Source organism: Myotis nattereri, assembly GCF_964212035.1.
Source record: "Myotis nattereri genome assembly, chromosome: 11".
In the NCBI taxonomy this organism is placed as follows: domain Eukaryota; kingdom Metazoa; phylum Chordata; class Mammalia; order Chiroptera; family Vespertilionidae; genus Myotis; species Myotis nattereri.
In genome coordinates, this window is record NC_138086.1 from 63,691,692 (window position 1) to 63,718,827 (window position 27,136).

The 27,136-nt window shown below is 42.9% G+C and overlaps 1 protein-coding gene across 1 annotated transcript in view; it reads right to left on the reverse strand.

The window, feature by feature from the left end:
- Positions 1-20,225, reverse strand: part of CPVL (carboxypeptidase vitellogenic like) — a 103,043-nt gene extending 82,818 nt beyond the window's left edge. The window contains exons 1-2 of the mRNA XM_081102797.1: positions 20,074-20,225; positions 4,008-4,196 (exon numbers count right to left, since the gene is read on the reverse strand). Of these exons, the coding sequence (XP_080958923.1) occupies positions 4,008-4,173 (166 nt within the window). The 5' untranslated portion in view covers positions 4,174-4,196; positions 20,074-20,225. The remainder of the gene's footprint in view (positions 1-4,007; positions 4,197-20,073) is intronic.
- Positions 20,226-27,136: the final 6,911 nt, after the last annotated feature.

The window sequence follows — 27,136 nt, forward strand, 5'->3', positions numbered from 1 at the left end:
CAAAAAAAGTGGTTCACCCTGTTTCAAATATTAAACTTCCTTTAACTAAACCACAGTGAATAATTTAAAAAGTTCTTTTAACTCAAATGATTTTAAAAAATATTTTCTAGTGCTCTGTTCACCCTCCCCAAGTCTATTAATGGAATGTGGAAAATAAACCCCCAAGACATAGTGGTTTCTTTCTTCCTGGAACCGTGACTCAACAATACAAACATTCAAAACCGTTACAGAAAGGGAAAAGGTCTCTTTGAAGCAATTTCACTTCCTCCTTGTTATGTACCGTGGTTGCCAGGGTTTGTAATACCACCACGTTAAAAAAGATTGGAGTCTGACCACAGAAGGGCATGAACCAGCTAATCAGGGCGGACTTCACACTCACCAAGACTCGGGCCATCACCATGATGTACAGAGAGACACAGCCAGACCCTCAGTAATAATAAATGAAGACCTGATAGCAAAATAGTCTTTAAAATTTGTGAAAATGCTAAACATGTGTTTGTGAACATGTTAAAATTTGCCTCTTAGATTCATTGTTTCAGAGAGTTAGGATTTGTTCTAGCTGCAAAGAAAGTAAACATGTAATTACAATTACATAAAATGAAGCCAGCTAGTTGGGGATTAAAAAAATTTCATTTTTTGTGAATGATTATTCATCCCCAAGATGTTCCATTGCAGCATTAAGACTCATGTTCCTAAGGTTTTGACAGACTTGATAAACAGAACAGATTTAGGGGAATGAGGTGACCATCTGCCTAGTTTCCTGAACTTTCAGTGAAGACGATGAATAAAATGATCCTTAATTAGGTTATCAGGGTTGCATTTGAATACCCAGATGTACCAGATTTTGGATCAGCCATTTAAAATTCCATTTGAGATTTTGAGTGTGTTACAGAACAGTAGAAAGTGACATTACATCAGATTTAATATTTTAAATATCGTCTCTCATCCCATGATGATCTCTCAGGGCTGGCACAGAAGGAGAGAAGATGAAATGATTTCCCTCAATATCTTTCTTTGCTACTTTGACCATAGCTGAAATGCTCATAGTCAAGAAATTCAGGAATGAGAGGGGTGTGGACAACCTCTCAGATGGATTTCTCTACAGTCTTCTCACTTGACGCTACCAGATGTCTGATACAGACACCCCATGGTCACTGTCACTTAATGCCTTTGTTTAAGCTGTTTCCTCACTCAGTATGTGCGGGCCCTTTTCTATTTACCCAAATTTTGCCCAATACCCTCAGGTCTGGAGCTGGTCACATAGTTCAGGGGTTCCTCCTTCACACTCTGGAGTCAGCAGAGAGAGGTTTTAATTCCAGCTCTGCCACTTACCGGGTTTAATAGCCCTGGGTAAGAGATTTAATTTCTCTGGGCCTCATTTTTCTCATCTGTAAAATGGGAACAACAACTATGCATTCTTCCTTAGGGTTGCTCTGGGGATTAAATGAACTGGTATGTGCATAAAGCACAATGCCTGACACACATTTGGGTCTAAAGTTGGAATTCTACAAATATTTATCGAGTGCCGATTACATACAGGCACTGTGCTAGGTACTGGAGATATAACTACTAACTGATAACTACTTGTTATATTTACGATGGCAACTATTGCTGTTTTCTCCCCGGACTGTGCCAACTGACAGGATGGTTTCTTTCTCAACATCTCCAGCATGCCTAGGTCACATGTACTCCTTTAGGATTCTAATATGTGCTGCCTTATTCCTCAATTGTGTTATGTGTGTGTATCTGGTTATTCTAGGAGAGCATAAGCTTCTTAAAGAAAGAAAAAGAAATTATAGCAGAAGTCAGAAAAGTTGGGTCCTAAACACACCTCTGCTTCTATGACTGCTTGGACAAATCATGCAAACTATGTGAGTCTCATCTGTAGATCGGTAGAGTTGGTTATAAGTAGTTCATTGCTCTTCAATTCTAAACTACATGATTTGCTTTGATTTATTGTTAATGAACATCATCTCTAAGTCATCAGTATCCACTTACGGAAGCCAGAATGAATGAATGCATGTGGTCCAATTTGGTAGATTTGGATCAATGATATTTTGCCTCTTCATATGTGTCTAGTGATATGAGCCTGCACCAGCAGGCTACCATCATTTCATGCCTTCTCTACATCAAGTCAAAAGAATCTTTTAAAAAGAAGACTGACTACATTATCTAACTACATTATCTGACGACATTATCAAATGTATATTAATGTACACTGACAACATCATTAAAGTTTTTCACCTTTTCTGAGAACAGAGATGGTGAAATATGGAACCATTGTGTATTTCAGAAAAGACGTCTGAACAGGACTCAAATGCACCCTTAAGATACGGTTTTAAACCAAACAACAAAAACAATGACATCCTATTGGCTATGAGAAATTTCAAAGGAAGGAAAGTTGCTTTATTATACTTTCCATATAGAGTAGACAGATTTATTGTTGATCTTTAAAACTATCATTTCCCATCCTAGCCTGTTTGGCTCAGTGGATAGAGCGTTGGCCTGTGGACTGAAAGGTCCCAGGTTCGATTCTGGTCAAGGGCATTCTGGTTGTGGGCACATCCCCAGTAGGAGGTGTGCAGGAGGCAGCTGATCGATGTTTCTCTCTCATCGATATTTCTAACTATCCTTCTCCCTTCCTCTTTTCAAAAAAAAAAATCAATAAATAATATATAAAGAAATAAAATGACCATTTCCCTAAAATTCCCAGCATCACTTCCACACTCCCATGACATCTACCCACTCGCCAGCCTCAGAGGCCCAAGGATGAAGCTCGGTCCTCCGGCGCAGACGCCAAAGCCTGTGATGGCATCTTCCCACGGATGCCATGTCTCTCACTCATCTGCTTAGAGAAAGGGCTCTAGCAAGAGTTGCCCCCACCCCAGTCAACCTTCCCCCTCTGCTGGATCATTTCCACAGCTTCCTCTAGCCACCACCCCATGTCTCTACTTCCTTTTAATTACAGCTCCTCAGAATAGCTGCCTACATACTATTCTGGAGCCTACTGAGGTCCAGAAAGATTCATTTGTCTACACAGTGACTTACATTAATTGCAGAGTTTCTAATGACACCAAATGACACCTTTGTTTCTATTAATAATGACAATAGAAAACCCCATTTGCAAGCAATCTTTAGAGAGCAATTTACAGAATATTAAGAGTTTTCACATGCATTTTCTCATCTGGTTCTTATACTATCCCTGCGACTTGGGTAAGTTGTTACATCGCCATCTTATTAGTGAGGAAACTGAGGCTTAGGCTGTTTGGGTGGCAACCTGCCAGGCAGGGGGCCAGCGGCTGTGATAGATTCTGTGGTGAGGCTGTCTGGGTGTGAAGCCTGCACCCACCAGCTGGCATCTGTGTGACTCCAAAAAGGTACTTAGTTTATTTCCGTGCAGTTTCTTGTGTGTAAAAGGAGTTCACTTCCCTGGGTTGTTGAGATGCTTAACTGAGTTCACACAGAATACTTGCCCCCCGTTACTGATACATAATAAGCTGTAAGGTTCCTATTAACCTTACTAAGTGCCCAGTGGTAGACAGACACTGTACTAGTTTCATAAACAGAAGTGCAGGAACTTGCCCTAACCAGTTTGGCTCAGTGGATAGAGCGTCAGCCTGCGGACTGAAAGGTCCCAGGTTCGATTCCCGTCAAGGGCATGTACCTTGGTGGCGGGCAACATCCCCAATAGGGGGGGTGCAGGAGGCAGCTGATCCATGTTTCTAACTCTCTATCCCTCTCCCTTCCTCTCTGTAAAAAAATCAATAAAATATATTTTTTTAAAAAAAGAAGTGCAGGAACTCAACCACTAGATAAATAGCCTGACACACTCTCGTTTTAGGTCACAATTCTGATAATAGATGATACTAAAGCATTTGTATTTGAAATAAAACCAGTGAGTAAAAAAATTATCAGAATATATTTTAGATCCTGTAGGATAATTGATTTTTTTTTAAAAAGGAAAAGAACTGCTGAAAGTACACCAGTGGTTTCCTGATTAGACTTACCTTGTTTGACTTTCCCAGTTTCAATGTAGGGAGTGAGAAATAATGGCTGCCCTGCGTTTCCCTTATACGGCAGGGAAGCCCGGGCATTATTGTACATGGAGCGGAACAGCCCGTCCCCACCGGGGCAGAGCACCAGCAGGGCCAACAGAACAGTCGCCTTCCACATGGCACCAACTATTCCCTCGAGGCCTAGGATGAAAACAACATTCCACAAATGAATCAAAAGAGTAAATACCTCCCTCCCCCTTTTACACGCACCATAGTCATTCATCCACTCAAAACACAATTGTGTGTAAATGCCCTTTGCTACCACTTAAATAAAACAGACCCAATCCCTGCTCACCCTGAAATTAACTGTCTAATAGGGGGTTACTCAAGGGATTTACTATGTAGCTGGAGAAACAGTTTATATTTCTAAAACTGTGGTCTGGGAAGTAAATGCAATGGAGTTGATTAACGCCTCAAGACAACAAGGGCTCAGTAACTGATCACCAAACGAGTCGTGGTGACAGTCCATCCACGACAGAGGGCAGAGGACCTAGAAAAGCCTTGGCAAGGTGGGATGGGTGGAACTCAGGCATGCAGGAGAAATGGGGAAGCATCACCAGTGGGTGGGTGAGCATGAGCAAAGGCGAGACCTCAGGTGTCCATGAGACTTTGCAGGGAAATTTAAAACAAACAAAATGGATCTGGTTCCCTCTACTCTAGCTTACAAAATCAGTACACTTTGAGTCCAAGAACAAAAAAGAAAGAAGGAAGATAGGGAGGATCCTCCAACTATTTTTAGGTCCCTGCCCCCATAGCTCCCTGATAAAGAAACGTAGGAGTTAGGCCTTAAGTTTTCCTAACACAGCGCTTCCCAAGGATATTCGAATCTGATGTTTGCTTAGAGCGTTCATCTGGGTTGATGATAATAGTGGCTTAAAACTGCATGGCGATTTCCCTAGCTTGTAAACAAACATGCAAATTGTATTTACAATGAGCCTTCCCTTGTATTTTCAGCCGATTCCAATCTCTTAATAACTCCACCAGGAAATCGAGGATTATTATCACCATGGTTAGATAAGATAATTTGACTCAAAGGAGTGCTTTATGCAAGGCATGACAGTGGAGAAGTCAGAACTACAACTCAGCCAGAGTCCGGACTAGGGTCAGGTGAGGCAGGTGGAGATGCAGGGTCCAATCTCATCTTTTTATCTAAAGTTTTGACATTTGGTTCACCATGGATTTTTTTGGCATTGATTTTGATTTTTTTCCAAGAGTATATTAAAATACTACTTTTCTTGATTACTGAGTTTTTTTTGGGACTCTTACATGTTACACCCAAAGGCAGGTGCCTCACTTGCTTCACCTTAATTCTGATCCTGCTAAGTATTATGATGCCTACATCCGGGTTGGTACATTACTCGGTATCACTGCTATTTAAGCATGGCCCACGTTCTTAGCTCTAAAGTCTAGGCAAAGTATATGAAATGAATAAATACTCCACTCAGATTATTGGATGCAAAAAGAAATATGCAACTATGCAAATAAAACGCCTGCTATTTGGTGCTTTAAAATACCAAGCTATTAAAACATCTTAAAAACACAAAATGGGTAAAAGTCTATTAACCACCTGTTTATCACAACCCAATTTGGCATAATATGAAAATACTGGTAGCAAATTTAAAAAGCTTTTGAGCCACATTTCCCCAACAAGATAAAAATGTATAATTATAACTGGATTGAAAATGTAATCCTTGTAAAGTCTTTCACGGTTAATTTACTAGAATTCCCCATACTTAATGTAAGCAAGCTCAATCATCTACAGTATGTAGCTAAAAAAATGCTTTTGCCTATTATTGACTATAATAAAGAACAAAATGAATTTAGAAACTGAAATTAGGTTCCCAAGAAGCCAAAGGGTAATGACTACTATAGTACTAATAATTTTTTTAAATTATGTGAATTTGTTATGCTGATGTTTTAATAGCAGTTACTTTTAAGGAATGCTTGAAATCAACAATCTTACTCTAACTGGTTCAGGGAAAAAATCTGTGGTATTAAAACCATAGTGGAAGAAGCTTTTCCAGTAAACGGTTTTTTCCTGGGGGCAGACACAAGAAACTAATGATGCCTTCTAATTTCTCAGTCTCCCTGCTGCAAACCTCCAGGCCCCTTTAATGGAAGCCATTAATATTTAAATAACCAGGCTGGTTACAGAAGTTCCCTTGTAAGCAGATGTTGACTCAGAGATGTTCAAGAAAGGCAAAGCTGGTCTTATTTTAATTGACATATTTAATTCATAAAAGTAAGAGTTGGGTCAACTTAGAAGATCACATTAACATTTGATTAAACAACTGTTAGAGTCATGGCTTCGCATGTAGGTGAATGAAAGTAATATTTTTCATTTCACAGTTCTCAACAGTCAGAATTCCTGAATTGTGTGCTAAGCTGTCATCTCGCCTAATGAAATGAAAGCTATTATCCTGAATGGAAAAGTCTTTTTTTTCCATGACATCCATCTCAGATGTTTTTGCTTATCCTAAACTAGCCTGAATCTTTTTACTTATTGAACATTATTGAGTACTTTCTAAACTAATAAATCCTGTACCAGAATCTACTACCCATAGAAAGTAAAAGAAAAAATTACTCACCATACACTTTATCATGTCTATTTGAAATAATATGAAACATTAGCACTATTTCCAGTTCAAATATACCATATTGAAGGATTCAGACAAACTGTTCCTCTTAAGAACTGTTTAGAAACAGAATAAAATCTAGGCAAATACAAAAGGATATTGGAAGAATCAAATAAGCTCAAGGTCAGAAGTTTATGATTTGCTAACACTGTCTTACTAAACCTTAAATATTACAGTTAGAAATTGTGTCCAATGTTCAATATTTAATATAAACAAAGTTATTTATCAGAGTTTTATAGAATAATAAAAGGAGTCAACAATGTAACCAATTAAGTAAGTTTCTGTACACCAAAAAGATAAAATTATATACAGCAATTAATATATCTATGACAATGCTTTGAAAATATACTAAATATTGGGTAAAGTAAAGTAAGCTATTAAATTGGATAGGTGGTATTTTCTCCTTATTTAACACTTCTTAAGAATTTCTAAATCTTCTACAATCATTAATTTTATAATCAGAAAAAAAACAATTTTTGGTTTTGAAGACAAAGTGAAGCAACTGAGAGACAAGGCAAAAAAAAGAATGCATGTTTCTTATTCCTTATTACTACCTGTTATGACCTCTTGCGTTTCCTGGGAGTCAGGTTCTGTTTGTTCTCTTACAATAGGTCCTTCTCTCCCTAACATTCTGAGAAGATGTGTCCTGACCTGCTGAAGCCACAGAACCCCAGAGACTCAGGGTCCATGTCCTCCTTGGTCAATGAGAAGGATCTGCGTAAATGTGAGAGGTTCTAATAACAGTTACTGTTCTTACATTTGTATTTAATTCCGCCTGAAGTAGAGTCTATGACAGATGCGCACATAATTGGTTCTAAGCAAATATTTGTTGGATAGATCCAAAAAATGAATGATGATATTTTAGACCTAGATGAGATAATACATGTTCACGTGGCCCAATTCTTTCATCTTACCAACTGGAGAGTGGAAGCCAGAGGATTAAGTAAGTGACTTGCGTAAGATTATTCTGCTAGTGAGTAGTAGGGCCAAGCAATACTCAAAGCAAGGATTTATTTATGGCGCTAAATCCAATCTGCATTCCACTTTCCTGTTCTTGGTTACGGTTACATTCAGATATTCTGACTCCTATTGTCTCGATAGATAATAACAGCCTGTAATGGTCCTAGATCCTTTCATAGACCAGTAGAGGCTGTAGTTAAATAAAAAAGAAACATTACTAAGTAAATCTTTCCAGAGAAATTTGGTTTGGGGAAAAAGTTCATACTAATCCTGTCATGACTGACTCAGTAGACCTTGGGCAAGACAGTGACTTCTGTGGATCCCTGTCTGTGTGTTAGAACCAACAACTAGATTTCCAGGAACTGTGAGAGCCAGTTCAACATGGCCATTGTTACAAATTACGCTATAAAAGTTTACCGTTAAATAAGTTATATTTAAAAAAAAAGTCATAAATATCAAAACTCACCACTTCTGAACTATCTTACTGCATTTTACTATTCTCTGTGTCCTGGAGTTAAGTTTTTCTGTATTTGTCAGGTGGGTGGATTATACAACAGTTTGCTACCAGGCATTTCTTTCCAACTCTGTGTTCAGTGACACCTATGGACGGCTTCCAGTCAGCCATGGTGGTTATATTTACACCATGGCCATCAGCAAACACCACAAATCAGGGCAGTGATGGCGAACCTATGACACGCGTGTCACAACTTATTATTTTGGTTGATTTTTCTTTGTTAAATGGCATTTAAATATATAAAATAAATATCAAAAATATAAATCTTTGTTTTACTATGGTTGCAAATATCAAAAATTTTTTATATGTGACATGGCACCAGAGTTAAGTTAGGGTTTTTCAAAATGCTGACATGCCGAGTTCAAAAGGTTCGCCATCACTGAATCAGGGTTTTCTTGCCCCCCAGAGAGCCGGCCATTGAATATACACCTGCATGTGTTGGTCTCATGTTTCTTCTTTAAAAAATAAGCTGAGAACCACTTTCTATCAACTCAAATGTTAATTCCAATTGCAATGACCAGCAGAAGAGACAAACGGGAGAATCCTGCTGAGTTGTCATCTGTGTGTGGAAGCAACCGGCAACCTGCTTACGTAGGCAAGGCCTCTAGGAGAGGAGCCCGCCACTGGAAGGGGTGTGTTACACCAACAGAGAAGAAGCAAACAGAAACTCCAGAATGAGGCCCAAACACAGAGCCAACATTTCAAGCAGCCCTATGTTCTCTTCATCTCTCCTTCCAACTTCTCCACTTTAAAGTATTCCAATTAAAGGGTAAAAATCATGGATGTAATAATTATTATAGCTGAAATTCAAACAGTTACATGGGTCCCCTCACATGTTTAATTGGTGTTAATAGCTCCCAACACAATTAAAACATTGCCCCAAACAACAAAAACAGGCCAACTAGTAATAGACATTTCCACAAAATCTGTAATTTTAAAAAAAAGTACAAGAAAGTGGTTCCTCTGGTTAAAAGAGAGTCACCTCTCAAGATTATTCATGCATATCCAAAGCATTTGGATCCTGTATTAAAGGACTACTGTGCAACCCTAAATGAAATACCAACCCAGATCCCAAATCTAGCTATTTTGTGAAAAAGATATCCACGCAAACAAATGATAAAAGAAAGCCTTTATTTTGAAGGAACCACTACTCATCTTCCTTATGGCATCATTTCAATTTCTAAAATTGATATTTGAAGCGCTCTGGTCCCAGAGAGGACATAGTACCTGGCACACCTGGTGATGGGCAACCATCTGCAAAAGTGGCACTGGAACTATACGCCTATCGCCTTTTTACAGGCCGCCCCTCTGGCAGCCGACAGTGGTGTCTCATCTTGCAAATGAGTTGGGAGTGCCTATCTCTGCCACCATACCCTTGGACTCCCAGGCAAGGGAGACAAACTTGAGTTATGTGGCAGGTAGGAAATGAAAATAATCAGCAACCGGAGAAAATAATATGATCAGACACAGTAGTAGGATACTTTTACTTTGAAATCAAACCAGAAGGAAAATTTGAGTGGGGGTAGAAATAAAAAGTAGACATGGCCCAAAATGTTAATAATAGTTTTGAAATAATAAAACAGAAAGACCATCCCCATGATGAAAGGCATTGTCATGATAATGATACCAATAACTTCTATCAATTATTGAATGCTCCCTATGTCGTGAAACTATGCTAATGGTTTTATATTTCTATTTCTAACCTTTACCATGAAGGTATTATTACCTCCCACTTTACAGATGAGAAACTGATCCTCAGAGAATTTAACTTACTTGCCCAAATTCACACAGCTAATAAGTGGTAGAACAAGGAATTCAGGCCAGTCCTTATCTGTCTCCAAAGACCATTCTACAGTCCCAATACCAGCATGTCCCAAAAGGTGCTACATGGGCCAAGTTCCTCCTCCTTATCCAGGTAAGTTTGGAAGTACAACATACTATATCCTCCCAGAATTAAGTTATTATTTTGCTGAGAAGTTCTGCTGTAAGTAAATGTGTTAAAATTTTATCCCCGTACTTCCCAAACCAACAATATTTCATTAGGAAAGGCTTTTTATTCTTGTATAATATTTAAAAATGTAATAGAACACCGTTCTGTGACCTTTTTTTACTCAACAAAATATGTTGGAGGGATACCGTTAGCCTAGGCCCTTACTGTTCCAAATGACCTCAAGAAAGTGTCTGAGCTAACAGTGTTCAGGAAACACTTCTCTGGGCAAAGCCAGCCTTGATGAAGCAGTGCAAAGGCCCTGAGGTGCAACCAAGCTTTGTTTGTTGGCTGATGGGCATAGAGTGGATGTAGGAGGAAGTGGCACATGATGAGTTTCGAGGGTAGTCAGGGTCAACACATGTGGAGTCTTATCTGTATCCATAGGCATTCAGATTTTTTTTTTTCTGATTTCAATGGGAGACCACTGGAGGCTTTTAAATAAAGGAGCAATACCAGTCTAATTAGAATTGTGAAATGTGAAATGATCACTCTGGTTGTTACCTAGTATATGGACTTTAAAAGAATAAGGATTAGGAGGCTGATGTAATAATCTAGGAGAGATGACAGAGGCTGGGGTCAGGGAGGAGCCGTGGAGGTGGTGAGAAGTGGTCAGCTACATTTTGAAGGCATGTCCATGAATATTTGTTAATAAACTCAAATATAATGGGAAAAAGCAAGGATGACTCCTAAGTCTATCTTTTGCCCAAAGTGGCTGCGTGAATTGTGACGAGCTGAATTGTTTCCCCCCAGAATATATATTGAAGTCCTTCAGAATGTGACCTTATTTGGAAATGCTATCTTTGCAGTTGTCATTATGACCTCATTCTAACTTATCTAGTGAGGCTGGAGTCCAGCGAGTGGTGGGAGGGTGGTACAGAGTGGGATCGGGTATCAGATTATGGTGGTGTTTGGGTCTCACTTCTTCCCAGCTCCCATGTTTCCATAAATGGTGAGGCTGGCCTCTTGTTACTTCCTTGCTCACTCTACCAGGTGGGGGGAGAGGTGGAAAAATATCTGCTGGTAAATTTGGGGAAACTGTTAGTCTCAACTTCCTTGTTGTCGCACAGGAAGCAGTGTTTTTCTCTCTCCACCAGGTGTGGGCCTGTGAACAGCGGGGCAAGTCTGCTCTGCTGGATTGTGGGCTTTAGTCCTAGGAAGCCCATTGTTCCAGAAGTAAAAGCTCCAACTCAACCCAGCCTCTCTCAGTAATAAAAGTGATCTATTGCTGTCCACCTGCCTTGCTCTTTTGTCTTCTCAATTTCAGGCAATGGAGAGAAGTTTGCTATTTGGGGGCTCCCTCAGAGACCTCAAACAGAATGGGATTTGGGTTTTATTCTGAGTGTAACAGGCTGGAATATTTTTTTTCCAGCGTACCCCACTGTCTCTATTACGCTGTAAACGTTTCATCATACAGGTAACTACACAAAGGCTTGGGTAACAGTATCAGTGTCACCCACATATCCAGAATTTGAAGCCCAAGCAATATGGCTTGCGCACTCCAGCCCTGAAGGTATGAGAGTTGATCCACAGAAATAATTTCTAAAATCAAATCAGCTAAACTATCTTCACAGGACCGTCAGAAGACAACAAAGTCACACAAGGACCAGTTAGCAAGAACAAAAGGATACAAAACCACATCCCCTCATTAAGTATTTTAAAATCAAGTGGGCAGAGTATCCAAAGTGGAGATGACAGAAAAAGCATGGAAACACCTCTATTATTGCTTCTATCAGCAGTTTCTAAAATCAGAAAAGCTATTTTCACTCTTTGGCTTGCTGTGTTCTGACTTTGGTCCATACCATCTTGCCAAAATCATTAATGATCTCCATATTCCCAAACTCAAAACAAAAGTTTCTGCCATTATCTTAATTGATTTCTCTGATACAATGATATTACCCTTTAGGACAATTTGTCATTGACTTGCCTTCTGTCATCTGTGCTCTCGCAGATCTTCTAGAATGTTATCCTACAGAGTTCCCTCTTCTTCTGCCTTCCCTTAAACATGGGGATTCCTCAGATTCTCTCCTTGGTCCACAGCTCATCTCTCCCCACTCTCTCTCCAGGGTAATCTCATCACTTTAACTAGCACCTTCTACTGACACCACTCAGAATAATAGCTCTTCTTAAAAGCCTAGCCTCATCTATCCAACTGCCTGCCACACATTTTCGCCCGAGGCCCCATGGGCATAGTGAACGCAACTTGTCAAAGTGGAACCTAATCCTTGTGCTAAGGCAGAGTGAATTGAACACATTTACTTCTGCCCCCTCATAAAACTGCTGGAAGACATTTTTTAAAAGGTATAAATCCCATGGCCCATGAGAACAGGAAAAGCAGCAGCACATAGGGCAGGTCAAATTTTGTTGTCGTGAGATGGAAAGGGAACGAATAGTGTGCAGAGCATGAAAGCAGAATATAGATGAGAAGCCAGCTAATTCACGTTACACAACCACAGAAAAGTCCAGACATTCCGAGTGCTGGAGCCTGCAGAAGGCAGAGGTGAGACGGGCTGGAAAGAAGGCTTGGTCCAAGTCTGTAACAGCAGGTAAAGGCTCAGATCCCACCGCCCTCAGCCTGGCTCCTACTTATTCTGTAAAACACTTATTCTTTGAAAAATTAAACCAGGGGAACTCTAGACTTAGGAATAGTAAATACAGTAAAAACTGGGGAAGAGGCACCCAATTTAAAGCTACGTCTCCACAGTGACATACCCTGAACACTCCCCCTTGAACTTGAACGTGTCCTGAACCCAGGCCTTGAACACTCAGCTCTAAGAAAGCTGGCAGCACACACTATGTGCCTCCATCCCTCATCCTGCGCAGGAGCCTGAGGACGCCTCTCTGGGATAACTGCAACCTCTTAGAGAAAGGACCTAGCGATGCTGACGTGTGAGGTCCTCCGTGGAACTTCTTGGTCCTGCCAATCGATTCCATGGTGCCAGGGAGCTGCTGACAAATCCCTTGGACACAGCCAAACTTACAAGCAGTGACTTCATTTCTCACATTTAATACACAACCAGACTGCAGAGAAGCACTGCACATTGGGAAGAAAGACTCTAATTTAAAAGAAAGACCAAAAGAAACTACTTGAAGAAGAAAAACACCTCAAAAGAAACAATAATACATGAAATAGGTAGCCCTTCAAAAACAACAAAAAAATTATTTACAGGAATAAGAGTAGACGTTGCATTCATTAAGTAACAGAAAGTTGTCTTGAAAAGAAACAAAGAATAAGAATACACTCCTGAAAATTAAAAATAGGGTAATAGCGGTTTTAAATTTTTGATAAAAGAAGGGACAAAAAAGTCACAGAAATCTCCCAGAAAATATAAGGGCAAAAATATAAGAGGAAAAAAGGTCATTATGACATTTGTTCTGGAAGACCAATATCTGAGTAATGGGCATTCTAGAAAAAGAAGGCAGATCAAATTCAGGAGAGGAGATTATTAAAGAATTAGTACAAAAACATTTAGCAGAAGTATGGACATGATTAGCAGAATGAAAGGGATGACAATTTTCCCAGATCAAGGCATGAAAAGACATGGAACAGTTTCCAGGAATAAAAAGACTACATAAACTGGGAGCGAGAGAGAGAAAAAAACAAACATTAAAAGAATCAAGAACCAAAATGGCACTAGACGTTTCAAAAGTAGCAACAGCAGCTAAAATACATTGCAGAGAGGGGTGGGCAACAGCTTCAAAATTCTAAGCGGAAAATGAAATGTTAAGCTAGAATTGTCTACTCAGCCAAACTATCAAACAAGTGTAATGATAAAGAATGTTCAGGTGTACAAATGTTTTTAAAAATTGGTTCTCATATCCCACTTCCCAGAAACCTAGTGGCAAACGTGTTCCACCAAATTGAGGAAGTAAAGTAAGAAAGAGAATGACGTGGCATCCCACTAACAGGGGAACTAACAGGACAGAGGTCCCAGGATGACAGCTCTGCCTAGAGGCCACCCACGCAGACTGGAGCAGTAAGACAGAGCAATCCATAGGAAAGGGAAAAAAAAGCATGTAACTAACTACCTCATGAGTTTTTGTGAAAAATCATATCCATAAGGATACTACAGTTCTGTCAGCAGGCTTGGACAGAAGTCCTCATAAATACATAGAAAACTAAATAAAAAAGAGGCAATTACTAACTCAATGAAGAATATGAAACTGTTCAAGAAAGGTATTGCAATGAGAGTATACTACTTAGCTCAGCAATGAGCAATACTTACATAATAAAGTCCTCATCATGAATGAATTTAGCAACAACAACAAATTCTGTAACCATTGGTCAGGGTGGAGGATAGGCAAGTTGAGACATAAGTTAGGAAAGAGTGATAAGTTCTTACCTTAATAGACAAATACCTCAAGTTGATTTTTTTTTAAGTACAACTCTAAATCAAGAAAGAGTTCAAGAAATCAAGAAATAGATTAGGCAGATCACTGAGAAATTTGGAGTTAAATACTAGAAGAAACGGGTGAAAGCTGAGGACGAGATTTCAGAGAGAAGAGAAGCGTGGAGAGTAGTAGAAAGGAATACAGTTTTTTTTCCCCATGAGAATTGTACTGCGACTTGGGTTTTTCACCCATGGATGTGAATTATGTTGACAAAAATCAAAAGTAGTTAACAATAGCTCAAAAAAGTAAACTTATTACCTTCTTCCCTAAACATGTCTCTACTTCCCTGTTTCGTCTTGGTTGGAAATACTCAAGCTCTGAAGCTGGACATCCCAGACCGATGGACTCCTCTGCCTCCCTCTTGCTGCCTTTCCACAGCCAACCAGCCACCACTGCACATCTTGGATGTTTGTCAAATTCTTCCTCTCCCCTCTAACTCTACTCCCAGGTCCGAATCCAGGGCCTTACCATTACTTACCTGGACCAATGCGAAGCTCCAAGCTAATAGATAACCCTGACTTTAATGCCTACTTGAATGATTTCCCCACTCTCCTCATTTGCTGTTGTCTCTCTATTTTCTTAGGCTGTGGGTGTTATGCTTTTTCCAACTTTGTTGTATGGCAATAGATAACCACTCCCTAAGGCAAGATATAAGCAGAGAGTACAAAGTGCTAAAGAGCAGGAAGAAGCTAGAGAAATCATACAGAGGCCATTGCAGGGGATGATGTTGGAGCGCTCAGTCTTTACCCTCCAGTGGTGAGGAACTACCTAGGGCTTCATAATTGTAAAGAATACTATGGCCATGGTGCAAGGATGGACTTCAGCTACAAAGACAGAAGGCAGATAAACTATTAATTGGGCTTTATAATAACCCAGAATAAAGATGAAGATGCCGGGCAGGGGATAGTAAGAGTGTAAACAGGGAAGGTTGAAAATAACTAGAAGGTAAAATTAGCAGGACCTTGGGAGTGATGAATATTATATGTTGAAACAGAACAGAATCTAGGATGATTCCCAAATCTGACTTAGATGGCTGGGCAGACGGTGGCATCAGTAACTAGATTTCTCACTATGTGATTTTGTTGTGAAACTAATGCATTAGTGCATTCGTGTGTGTGTGTGTGTGTGTGTATAAAAGACAGACAGAGAAACAGGGAATACCAGATCCCTGAGAAAGTGAAAATCAGCTCCCTGCTAATCACACTGTGATGTTCCCCACAGAACACTGGCAATGCTTCTACACACCCGAGGCCACACTGCTGCTGCCAGATGACTGACAGCCCTTTCTTTTGAGCAGTCACGGGTTTCTTACCAACATGCCCGAGCCGCACTTGCCTCTCCCCCTCCTGAACAAAGACTGCTGAGTGGTCAGCTGCTGAATTGCCATGGCTACTAGACAACAGCCCGTCCAGTGTCCCCTCTTCGCTGGCTCCTCCTCTGACCCAATCAGCACATGGCCAAACCTTCCCGAGTCCCCTTCCTACATCCCTGATCCTTTGACCGGGTGTCTTCCTGTGCTGCAAGTAGGCTAATAACACGAACTGTGTCATTGCACATGTAGCCCTGGTAATCTTTCATCAGTGAGCTCCCATATGCCCTTGAAAGGAGTGCTGAGACCAGGTAGAGAAGCGAGGGAGACCACAACATACAGAGAGAAGAGGCAATAAATCCAGAGCGCCAGGGCAGCTGCGGGCTCTCTTATTCTGAGACTGGCCCCTGTTCCCGAGTGTACAGAATTCTCTCCCAAGCCAAGTCAATTCTACAAACACTCCAATCCTTAGAGGGAGAGAAAAAAACATTATTTCCAGTTGATTTGTTGATTGATAATACTATTCCTCATCAAGAAACCCAGGCAGGAAATTGTTTCATTTTCAGAATTAGCTATGACTGTCACTTTCCCTGTGTGTCAAATATCAACTTTGCACCATGGGGTCCACACAAGCCTCAGAACGGGTTTGTCTTTAACTTCCTACATTTCTTGTTGCTCAACTTTGCCCAGGCACAATCACATTCCCTGGTCCTTTCAAACATAGCGAGTCTCCCACACTCTTTTTCACACACAGTTTTCTCTCCTTGCATAGAATTCCATTCCTTAGAGATTTTCTGGGCAACTGATAAACTGTGAGATACTTTGCTAAAATTCGTGGAGTCAAAGGTGAAAATGATACAGTACTAGTACTTGCCTTCACAGAGAAGAGACCGGCACAAACCCAGTAACTCTGGCAGACCGGGTATGTGCTAGAATAAGGTGCAAGAAGCTCAGTCTCTAAGCCACTACCAATCAGCACTGCGCTCAATTCAAGTTCTCATGGGTGATGGTCTCACTCCCAATCCGAATCTTATATTGCTCAGTGTGCAACTGGCCCCTTTCGACTTCAGGAAGGAAAATGGAGCACAATCCTTATGTCTACTGAGTCAATAATAATCAATTACAGAGTCAATACAATCTTGCTGGAGGCCCCAGATCCTATTCCCCCCCTCTCTCCAAAGTCTCACAATGGAAGGAAAGTAAGGAGAAAGGAGAAAGTGACCATAGATATGTAAATGAGCAGGACAATGGGAAAAGCAGAAGATGGATGGAATAAAACACACAAGTAAACAAAACTAGAGTTTTCTTCTAGTTCACTCTAAAAGAACTCCGCAGAGGACCAAATGTGTGATCTTAAGGAGAACTAATGAAGTGATTGTTAAACTTAGCTGTAGGGGTTTGCATTTCTGAGGGAGTTTGACAGAGTTCAAGAAGTGGGGTGGAAATAAGACAGGGCTGGAGGGCAGACCACTGATAATAACCAACTGAGGGGCCACACCAGAGGGGCCACAAGAAGGACCCTGTGTGTGCAAACATTTAACATAATGCCTGCACACAGTAAGCATGTATGTATTCCATCTCCTGTATCCACTCAGAACAGAAGTACTTTGTCTAAAGGTGCATAGCTTTGAAGTATCATAGCCACACTTGAAGGTAAATAAACATGTTCTCTCAAGTTCACTATGCTTCCTCTTAAGAATGGTGCATTCCCAGGGGTATTTGGGTGCTAATAAATGGGTATGTGCTGTTCTCTGAGGCATTAATAAGCTCTCCCTCCCTCACTATCTTAGTTCTGTGCATACCAGAGTAGCATTCAACACTTATTGTTTCCTCTGACAAATGCTATGCTTCTGGAAACAAAACAAAGTCATTAACAAAATACTGGCATGCTGTTTGCTTCTGTGGGAGGCACTCAGACAGACGTGAGCAGAACAAGAAGATGAGCCAGGTATAGAGTGTCACCGGGGCGGAAAGTCCTGGGCGCCTAGCAAGGACAATTACAGGGTGGGACTGCTCCCCCAGGGCGAATACCTATGCTCAGGCAGCTTGGACCCGTGACCTTTCCTCCCTAGAGATGACATCTAGGCCTCAGTTGTATTTCAGCTCCAGGCCCAGAAAAGCAGCGGCACCAGCCACCGCTGCCCTCAGGACCATCTGCACTGGAGAGTGCCCCTGCCCTGGTGCTGGCCAATCAATGAGTGGAGACCACAACCCTGAGTGGACACACCTGGAAAGCTGCTGGATATTCTACTGAGATCTTCCCCTGGGGCCTCCCCTAAAATCTCCACCCTTAAAACCCTGAGGAGGGAGGACCCAGTGTCATCGCCTCCCAGGGGCAGGCTAGTGCCTTTCCCTTTCCTTTTCCCCTCCCTCTCCTCTCTCCCTCCCCTTCTCCGGCTTTCTCTCCTCTTCTATGTCCCCCTCCCTGCCCCAGGCATGTTACTATTTGCTTTCTCACTCCTGAGCTCCAAGGGCCCTTCCTTTACCTCCATAACTCATTTCCTACGCCCATTTCTTCTAGGAATTACTTCTTCTACCTCTGACTTACCAAATAAATGTTCTCTTCCAGTTTGGATCTTGGCTCTGAATTCTTCCCTAGCCAGAACCCAAGCATCAAGGTTGCTAAACCTAGGTTTGGTCTGACTCCCTGGTCAGACACCTGGTGCCATTCCCACGGCCTACAACACTTCTTGTTTTTGTTTTCAAGGGGAGTGGACTGGTAAGCCCAGTGGACTTGCTTAATACTCTTCTACGTCATTCGTACCTCCTGTCAGTCAAAGCCCACTTATCTCTCAGGCTATAAAATCAGGCCAGTAGGAACCCACGCAAACTGGTTTAGAAGCTAGATTCACATACATTGGGGTCCACCCCTCCAAACCAGCTAATTCCTTAGGAAAGAGGAATAAAGTGGCTTCTTACAAAGAACACTGGCATTCTAGATAAAGGGTTTCCCCTGGCTTAGGTTAACCTGGGGTAGAAGTCCAGGAAGCCCACCAGCCCAAGGGGCTTGACAACTGTACAGACTCCCCTATGCCCACAAAGCCAGTGCGGTCTACTTAAAAAGAAAGTGTTCCGGTTCCTATTTAAACAACTTTCTTAAAAGTTACTTTTCAAGTTAGTAAAATGCATTCTTGTTGGATCTCTTTTTCTCCTAACATCTCTGTTCTTACTCCACACACACACACACACACACACACACACACAAACACAGTAAAAAATAGTTGTACATTTAAGGGAAGAGTGAAAAACAAGTCTTTTTTTTAAAAAAAGAATAGATTTTTATTGAGTTCAGACAGGAATGGAGAGGGAGAGAGAGATAGAAACATCAATGATGAGAGAGAATCATTGATCGGCTGCCTCTTGCACGCCCCCCTACGGGGGATCAAGCCTGCAACCCAGGCATTGGGAATCGAACCTGGGACCCTTCAGTCCCCAGGCCGACGCTCCATCCACCCAGCCAAACCGGTTAGGGAAACAAGTGTCTTTTAAATGTGCAGAGAGTAAGGCTTAGTGCTCAAGGTCACCAATTCGTAAAAGGCAGAGCTGGGATTCGGATCCATAAATATGGCAAAAGCCCATTTTCCCCGTGAGACCAAGTTGACCTTAAAGGTACTGGCGCTTCCATTTCTCTGCACATCCAACTGGCTCCTAGGAGTCCAGGGCAGGGAGCTGTGGCCTGCCCCACACCCCTGGCTTCCCCCTAACCCTACATTCCAGAAATTAATAGTCTTTCTCATGTGCCTGCCTTCCTTCGCTCCAGCCAACTCTCCTTTTGTGGGGCGCACTCAAATCCAAGGCATTCTCCGCTCCACGTCTCCACAGCACCCCGGAATCAAAACGTCCCAAAGAGGGACGAGGGACTAAGGAGACGGTGCTCCTGCCTCACCCTGAGAGTCATGGAGGGGCCCCACCGCTGCTCATGCTTCCCAGGAGGGAAGAAGCCTGGGGACCAGCGCCTGGGATCCTGCCTGGCGCCTTGGGGGTGTTTCCGGGGCTGGGCGCGCGCAGGGCAGAGGGTCAAGCCTCCGCAGTACCCCAACCTGGAAGTCCTGAGCCTGACAAGCCCACCCGCCCTCGGTAGCACCCTCCCGCGCTTTCTCCTTCCTCCTGGGGGCCGAGGGCTCCAGACCCCCCCCCCCCCACCCCCGCCGCCCCGCACTCCCTGCGTTTGGGAGCGTGGTGCGGACCCGCCCCGCTGCGCCCGCACCCGGCGCACTTACGCAGGGCAGTGGGCGCTCCTTCCCGCCTCGGTGCGCGCAGACCCGAGCCCACCGGTTCCCCAGTCAGGAGAGGCCAGACAGCCCTTCCCCTCGCACCTCCCCGTCACCAGTGCCCTGCAGGACGCCAGCTTTTAAGGGCCCCTCTCAGCGACGCACGTGACCCAGGTTTCTGGGGCCCCAGGTAGGTCCCCTCCCCCCTCCCCCGCGACCTGGCCTCGCCCAGTCAGCACTTCCCATCCTGGGAGCAGCCTGCAGCCCAGCGGGGTGGGGGGGGGGGGGGGGGCGGGGACTTAAAAATGAACGGAGGAAATGGGCAGGGGTCGACTCCGTGGGTGTGTTCCTCTGTGCGTTTTTTCTCTCCTGCGTTTAAAGAGCTGCTGTCTTACAATTTCAACACTGTTTTTCGAAATGATTGCCTCACAGGAGCGTTTGCTTGCAAGCTGAGTGTTTGCATCTGGAAACCCAGTAGTGCTTCACTCCCGCCGTTTAAAAAGCCCACGCGCATTCTGCTGGTGCACAGTCCCGTCACTGACACTGAGACAGTGGAGAGCGCGGCACAGAGTGCTGAAAGCTTTCCCTGCGTTGCTGCGCAGGAATCCTAGGGCAACCGGATGTGCTGTTACCGTAATTACCCCCATTTTGCAGGCCGGAAACTGAGATTGAGAGGTTAGGTATCCCATTCAGAGTCACATCTCTTGTAAGTGGCCTGAGGACTTACTTACTAATGACCATCACTGGGTGCTGGGCACTGAGCCAGTTCTGGGGAAGACAGAAAGGAAAGGTATTGCAAGGAAAAAGACAAAACTCACAATCCTTCCCACCTCTAAGTCCCCCAGATGCCCCGTGGTTCAGATATGGCACAGTTATTCAGAGTTCTAGAGTTCATGCTTCTCTCTGTGTGTCTCAGAGTGTCTTCTCTTCACATAAAGACACCAGTCATTGCATTTAGGGCCTATCCTAACCCAGTCTGACCTTATCTGAACATTGACAGGAGGTCAATGCAGGAGGCCACCTGGCTTTGAATCCTGGCTCTGCTATTTAGCTGATAGCTCTTATCCATTTTTTTGGTAAAACAAACAAACAAAAAAAAACCCCCAAAAAACAAACAAAAAAACCCAACCAAACAACAACAACAACAAAATGTCTCGATGCTCCTTTGCAGAGGTGGAGTCTGTTTTCGCTCTTTAAGTCAGCGCTGGCTTTGTGACTGGTTTTGACCATTAAAATGTAGACAAGTGCCAGTTCCATGGCAGGAATCAAAAGGCTTGGCACCTTCTGCTTGGAGACTGCCACCTTGTGACTCCCCTGCCCACCAGCCAGCGTGGCTCCTGGAAAGAGAGGATCCAGGCAGGAGAACTGAGGCCACTCAGAGACAGCGGCACCACCTGGGAGAAAGTGAGAGCAGCCCTGGCCTCTTCCCAGGTCAGCGGCCCCTCCAGCTGAGCGCTGCTGCGTGGGTGAGCCCCGGCGACACCACCAGCACTGAGGCTCCACCACCCCACCCGTCAGGGGAAGACCCCAATCCCTGCTGCTTTAAGCCACTGGGGTTTGTCATACAACTAAGGCTAACTTTAGCACTGACTTTGTGACCTGAACAAATTACTTAATGTCGCTGGCTCTGGTTTTCTTGTAAGTTCCTGCCTTATGGGGTTGTGGTGAGGACTAAATGAGGCTCCGCACAGACCACCTGGCCCCGAGACGTGCAGCCATCACTATTCACCATCGTAGGCTATCCCACTGACCTCTTCATGGAGAAAAATGTGTTGGTGGGAAAGTATTTTCCTGTAAGACCAACATCAGCACATTTGTATTCAACTATTAAATAAACTTCCTGCAGCGACAAATACACCTTCATTATGACCTGAAAGGCCAGGTTCAAATTCCTGGGTGATCTGCACCTAAATGGGGTGGCGCATGAGCGCTGGTCTCCTGCCCCTGGTCCGAAGCTACCTCCTCTTTCCCCACTGAGCTCCAGCCCCAGTGGGGAGGCTCAGGCCAGCAGCCTGGCCTTCTCTTGGCCCTGGGACTGGGCACACCAATTGCAGTGCTATCTGCTATGGGAGTACAGATGTTGCAGACGTCACAGCTGGTGTGCAGACCCTTGAAGGAGCCCAGTGCCATCTGGGGAGGCAATGTGGGGAGCCTAGATTCTCAGAACAAGGTTTGCGGAGGTGTGGATTTGGGGGCAGGGGGAGCAATGGATACCTCAGTCTATGGGGAGGAGCACAGCCATCAAGGCCTTCTAAAATGTGGGCCCTGGCAAGGCCCTTTGCTCTAAGCACAAGGACAGCGTCTGGCCCAGGAATACCTGCACCCAAATTGGAGCCACTGACATGAAAACCCAATGAGCTTACAGTACACATACAATGAATCATGCTGCAGTGTACTTACTCAAAGACTGGGTTGCAAAAGTCTTACTCAACTTCTCATGACTTCAGAGACATACATGCTGCAACTTACAAAAAAAACAACATTTGAAAGTTTAACTAAATGTATTTTACAGTTATTGAATGTTGTGAATTTTGAGTAGCACGTTTTTTTTTTTTTGTTTCAGCTCCCAAGTGAAAAATGGCATATGTTGACTAAAAGAAAAAACACACAATTACATTTATTAAAATAATTAAAACCTAGAGTCAAAAGAAGTAAGCTATCAAATGGCAGTTTTGAAAGTTTGTAGCATTTACGCTTATGAAGTAGTTAAAGCTTAAAACTGCATTAATATACTTGGGAAACCCAAATATACATAGAGCTCACCTTTATATCAATGTTTAATATTAGAAGCATTTTGGGACTTTATTTAAAAGTTTGGTTGCCGTAACCGGTTTGGCTCAGTGGATAGAGCGTCGGCCTGAGGACTGAAAGGTCCCAGGTTCGATTCCGGTCAAGGGCATGTACCTTGGTTGTGGGCACATCCCCAGTGGGGGGTGTGCAGGAAGCAGCTGATCAATGTTTCCCTCTCATTGATGTTTCTAACTATCTCTCTCCCTTCCTCTCTGTAAAAAATCAATAAAATATATATATTAAAAAAAAAGTTTGGTGATGTTTCTGTGACCAGAAATAGGCTGTAGGAACTTAGTAATTCTTCTTTATGCCAATTAGCCTATGGTGAATTTGGTTTTGTTATACTTTGTTTCTCTTAAAGTCGCAGTGTTCAAGAACCTATAGACAGCATGAAGTGAGGACTTTGTATAGTCACAAGAAAAACCATTATTTCTTACTATGAGATGTGGTCAAAATAGCTTGAAAGCTACTTCACTGGAAGTCTTCTAAATTTTTGAATAAGATAGACATATGGCTTATTTTTCTTTTGATGGGTACAATACATGATTATGAAAGAAATACAGAGATATGCAAAAAGGTCAGGTAAAAACCCCATTGTGACTCCTCAGGGATTACCAAATGATATATTTCTGTCAAATCTTTTATGTATAGAAACATGTGTTGCAAACAAAATTGGAATCTTATTATATGGAATTATTTATCCTGCTTTTAGCAGTTAGCATTATATCCCAATTATTTCCACACATTATTAATTCAAAGCCATGATTTTAATAGCTGCATAATGTTCAATCATAGGAATGTACTGTAATTTATTCAACCATTTTCCAACATCTGATCATTTGGGTTGCTTCCAATTTTCCCTTATTAATTCACTAAGAAATATTCTCATATAAAAAATTATGTGCATATGATTAGTCCCTTAGGAAAGAAACATCTGGAACACAGAATCACTGAGTCAGAGGGTCCTTAGAAGGTTATCTAGGTTCAAAGACAAGAACTCTGTTGGTAAAATATTTTATTTTGCAGAGTGCAACACTGCAGGCTCCCATGGGGTGGAGGTGGCGCCTATGGAAGGAGCAGAGTTGATATATTAAAAATAATTCCGGCAAAAGATGGTGAGGGCTTGGCTCAAGTGTGTGGGAGGCCCTCTATTAGTTTCTAGAAGTGCCCTCACAAATGATCACAAACTGGGGGGCTTACCACAGCGAACATGTCTTCTCTCACAGCTCGGGAGAAGCCTGAAATTGAGGTGTTGGCAGGGGTTGGCTGAGGCTCTGGGGGAGAACCCTGCCCAGCCTTTTCCAGCTCCCAGAAAAACGTGGCCTTCCTTGCCTGTAACTGCATCACTCCAGTCTCTGTCTCCACCTTTACCTGACTTTCTTCTCCGTGTGTGTCTCAGAGTGTCTCCTCTTCACATAAAAGACACCAGTTATTGCATTTAGGGCCTATCCTAACCCAGTCTGACCTTATCTGAACCAATGACATCTACAAAGACCCGATTTCCAAGCCAGGCCATATTGTGAGGTTCCGGTGGGCACAAATTTTGAGGGGGACCTATTCAAAATCCACTGACATATACTCAAATGCACTGAGAGGATTTGGGGACAGCTAAACATGGGATGGGCAAAGAGGGTAAGTCTATAAATTTCCATTAAATAATACCCTGTCTTTTTTAACATCTGTTCTCCAGGGGACCATGGCTTCTGAAGAAGCCCATCTGGCGAACCCACGGCAGATTCTGTTCAGAAGCCAGGCTACAGTGCAGCAGGTCACCTGCAGGACGTGCTTCCAGCCAGACTGCAGGTACCAGGTACGATTGGCAGCAGCATGGGAGAGATGATTCTGGTCTAGATCTTTCATAAGAGACACTTGTACAGTTGACCCTTGAACAACACAGGGGTTAAGGGTGGCAATCCCCTTACCACGTGCAATCAACACCCCCCATATAACTTTTGACTTTCCCAAAACTTGCCATCCCTTGGTGTCAGTGGGGCATTGGTTCTAGGAATCCTGCAGATACCAAATCTGTAGGTGCCCAAGTCGCCTATATAAAATGGTATAGAACAATGCATACAGTTGGCCCTTTGGATCGAAAATACTGTTTTCAACTTGTGGTTGGTTGAATATGTGGATGTGAAGCCCAGGGTTCAGAGGGTTGACTCTCTCTCTCTCTCTCTCTCTCTCTCTCTCTCTCTCTCTCTCTCCATATATATATATATATATATATATAAATCCCCCTATAAATCTCATGTAGTTCAAACTTGTGTTGTTCAAAGGTCAAGTATATTCCTTCTCTATACTATTCAGCACCCATGTTTTGGTCAAATATTTCTAATACTTTATAGAGTATTTATTTACATTTCTCTCCAAATGACCATAACTACAATCAACAGTTGAAGAATCAAAGTATATAACTTATGGAAGAGAATCAAACTTCTGGAAATAAAATTTTTAACTCTTTTCTTGTATTGAGAGTACTCAAAGGTAGGCCAAAGAAGGCTTTGCAAAAGGATTGGTTAAGTCTTTCTGATTAGCTTTTCTGCAAACAAAGGTTTAGAATTGTCAGGTTGATCAATCCAGTTGGTTTCAGAGTTCCCCCAAGGCCTTGTGTTCTCTGCACTATGCATTCTGGGAGGTTCCGGTTTAAGCCCTGCTGGTTCAGAGAATGAGCTGGATTCGGGTTCACATCTAGAACCTGCCATCTGGTGACCTCAAGCAAGTTGCCTGATTTCACCTTTTTCATCCATTCATGGTAAAATAATGTTAGTTACCTTGCAGTGCGATTACAGGGTGAAACAAGACAATGGGCATAAAGTGCTTGTTGTGTAGCATGGGCTCAATAAACGGCATCCTATATAATAAAAGGCTAATATGCAAATTGTCCCCTCGACCGGGAGTTTGACCTGGAGTTCAACCAGGGTGGGGCCAGCCAGCCAACTGCCCTTGACCCCTCCCCCCAGCTGGCCTGGCCAGATCAGCCCCGGCCGGACCCCACCCATGCATGAATTCGTGCACTGGGCCTCTAGTCTATAATAATGATCATGACAATCTGTGAGATTCCAGGCCAGTGACTGTCTTTCTTTTCAATTGCCTCACCCAGGATACTGAATTATATTCTCTTCCCCAGGGTTTCCATTGTAACTGGACATCACAATACACATGCCCCTCGCTGACCCACGGCCAGAGCTCTGCAGTGTGCCTGATACTCCAGCTAAGACACAGAGAATAGCTGTTTGCACGTCTTGAGGAGGTAAATACAATTCCAATTGTCTAGGTTTGGAGGTTTCATTTCACATTTTGTAGCTGCTGCCACCAAGATAAAGGTGGACCTGGAATGAAAACAAAGGGAATTGGTTAACCTTGTAGACAAACATGCCCCTCCTGGAAGTCATTGCTCCTTTTAGGTGTCATTACATGTCTTCAATTTGGTCACCTCGAGGCTTGAAAACACAGACACATCGAAAAGAAATAATATGTTGAGTAAGAAGTCAGATGTGTTGCATTCCCACACTTGTAAATGGCATTGTGCTATTCAAAGGGGAGAGGAGAGTGGATCCCGCTGAGGAGACCCCACATCTGTTCTGCACTGTGACAGTAGCTTTGAGAAGTGGGCCAAGATGGCGGTGACCCGCTGTCAGACACCTGCCCTAATAAACATGTGGAAGGGTCCAGCTCCTTACACATAGCCAGGAAGGGCCGCCTCCTAAGATTAGCTGCAGGCTACAGACTCAGGGAGATTGTGGATAATTCCATGGAGATTATTTAGGTAAATGTTTTCACTATCAGCATGATTATCCTTCCCTGGGTTGTTTGCCTCCAGGCGCCTGCTTTTTGTTGGGAAAGTTAATCTCAGTCTTTTGTAAGTGAACCCTTCTTCTCTCGTGACCCAGCACCCTTCACAGCGGGTGTTAAGCCTTTCTTACAAAAGGCATGTTTCCAGTTTCCTTTGGCTGTTAAGAAAGTCAGACTTTGGTGGATGAAGGATGAATGATGGGATTAATATAGACTTGCCACGAAGGACAGCAGAGCTAACCCGGTGTAAGACTGTGAGGAATAATCCCAGCAAACCTTTGTCGGGCTTCGTGGTTTGCCACACTTTTCATATACATCATCTCTTTAATTTTCATATCAGCCCTACAAGGTGTTAGGATGAACCTGCCAGTGTTCTCTGTACAATGTCTGAGTAAGGGCACAGCATGGTTTTAGGAGTAGACTGATGGGGGTTTGAGTCCCAGCTCAGCTACTCATTAGCACAGCTGTGTGACCTTTACTATGTTAATTA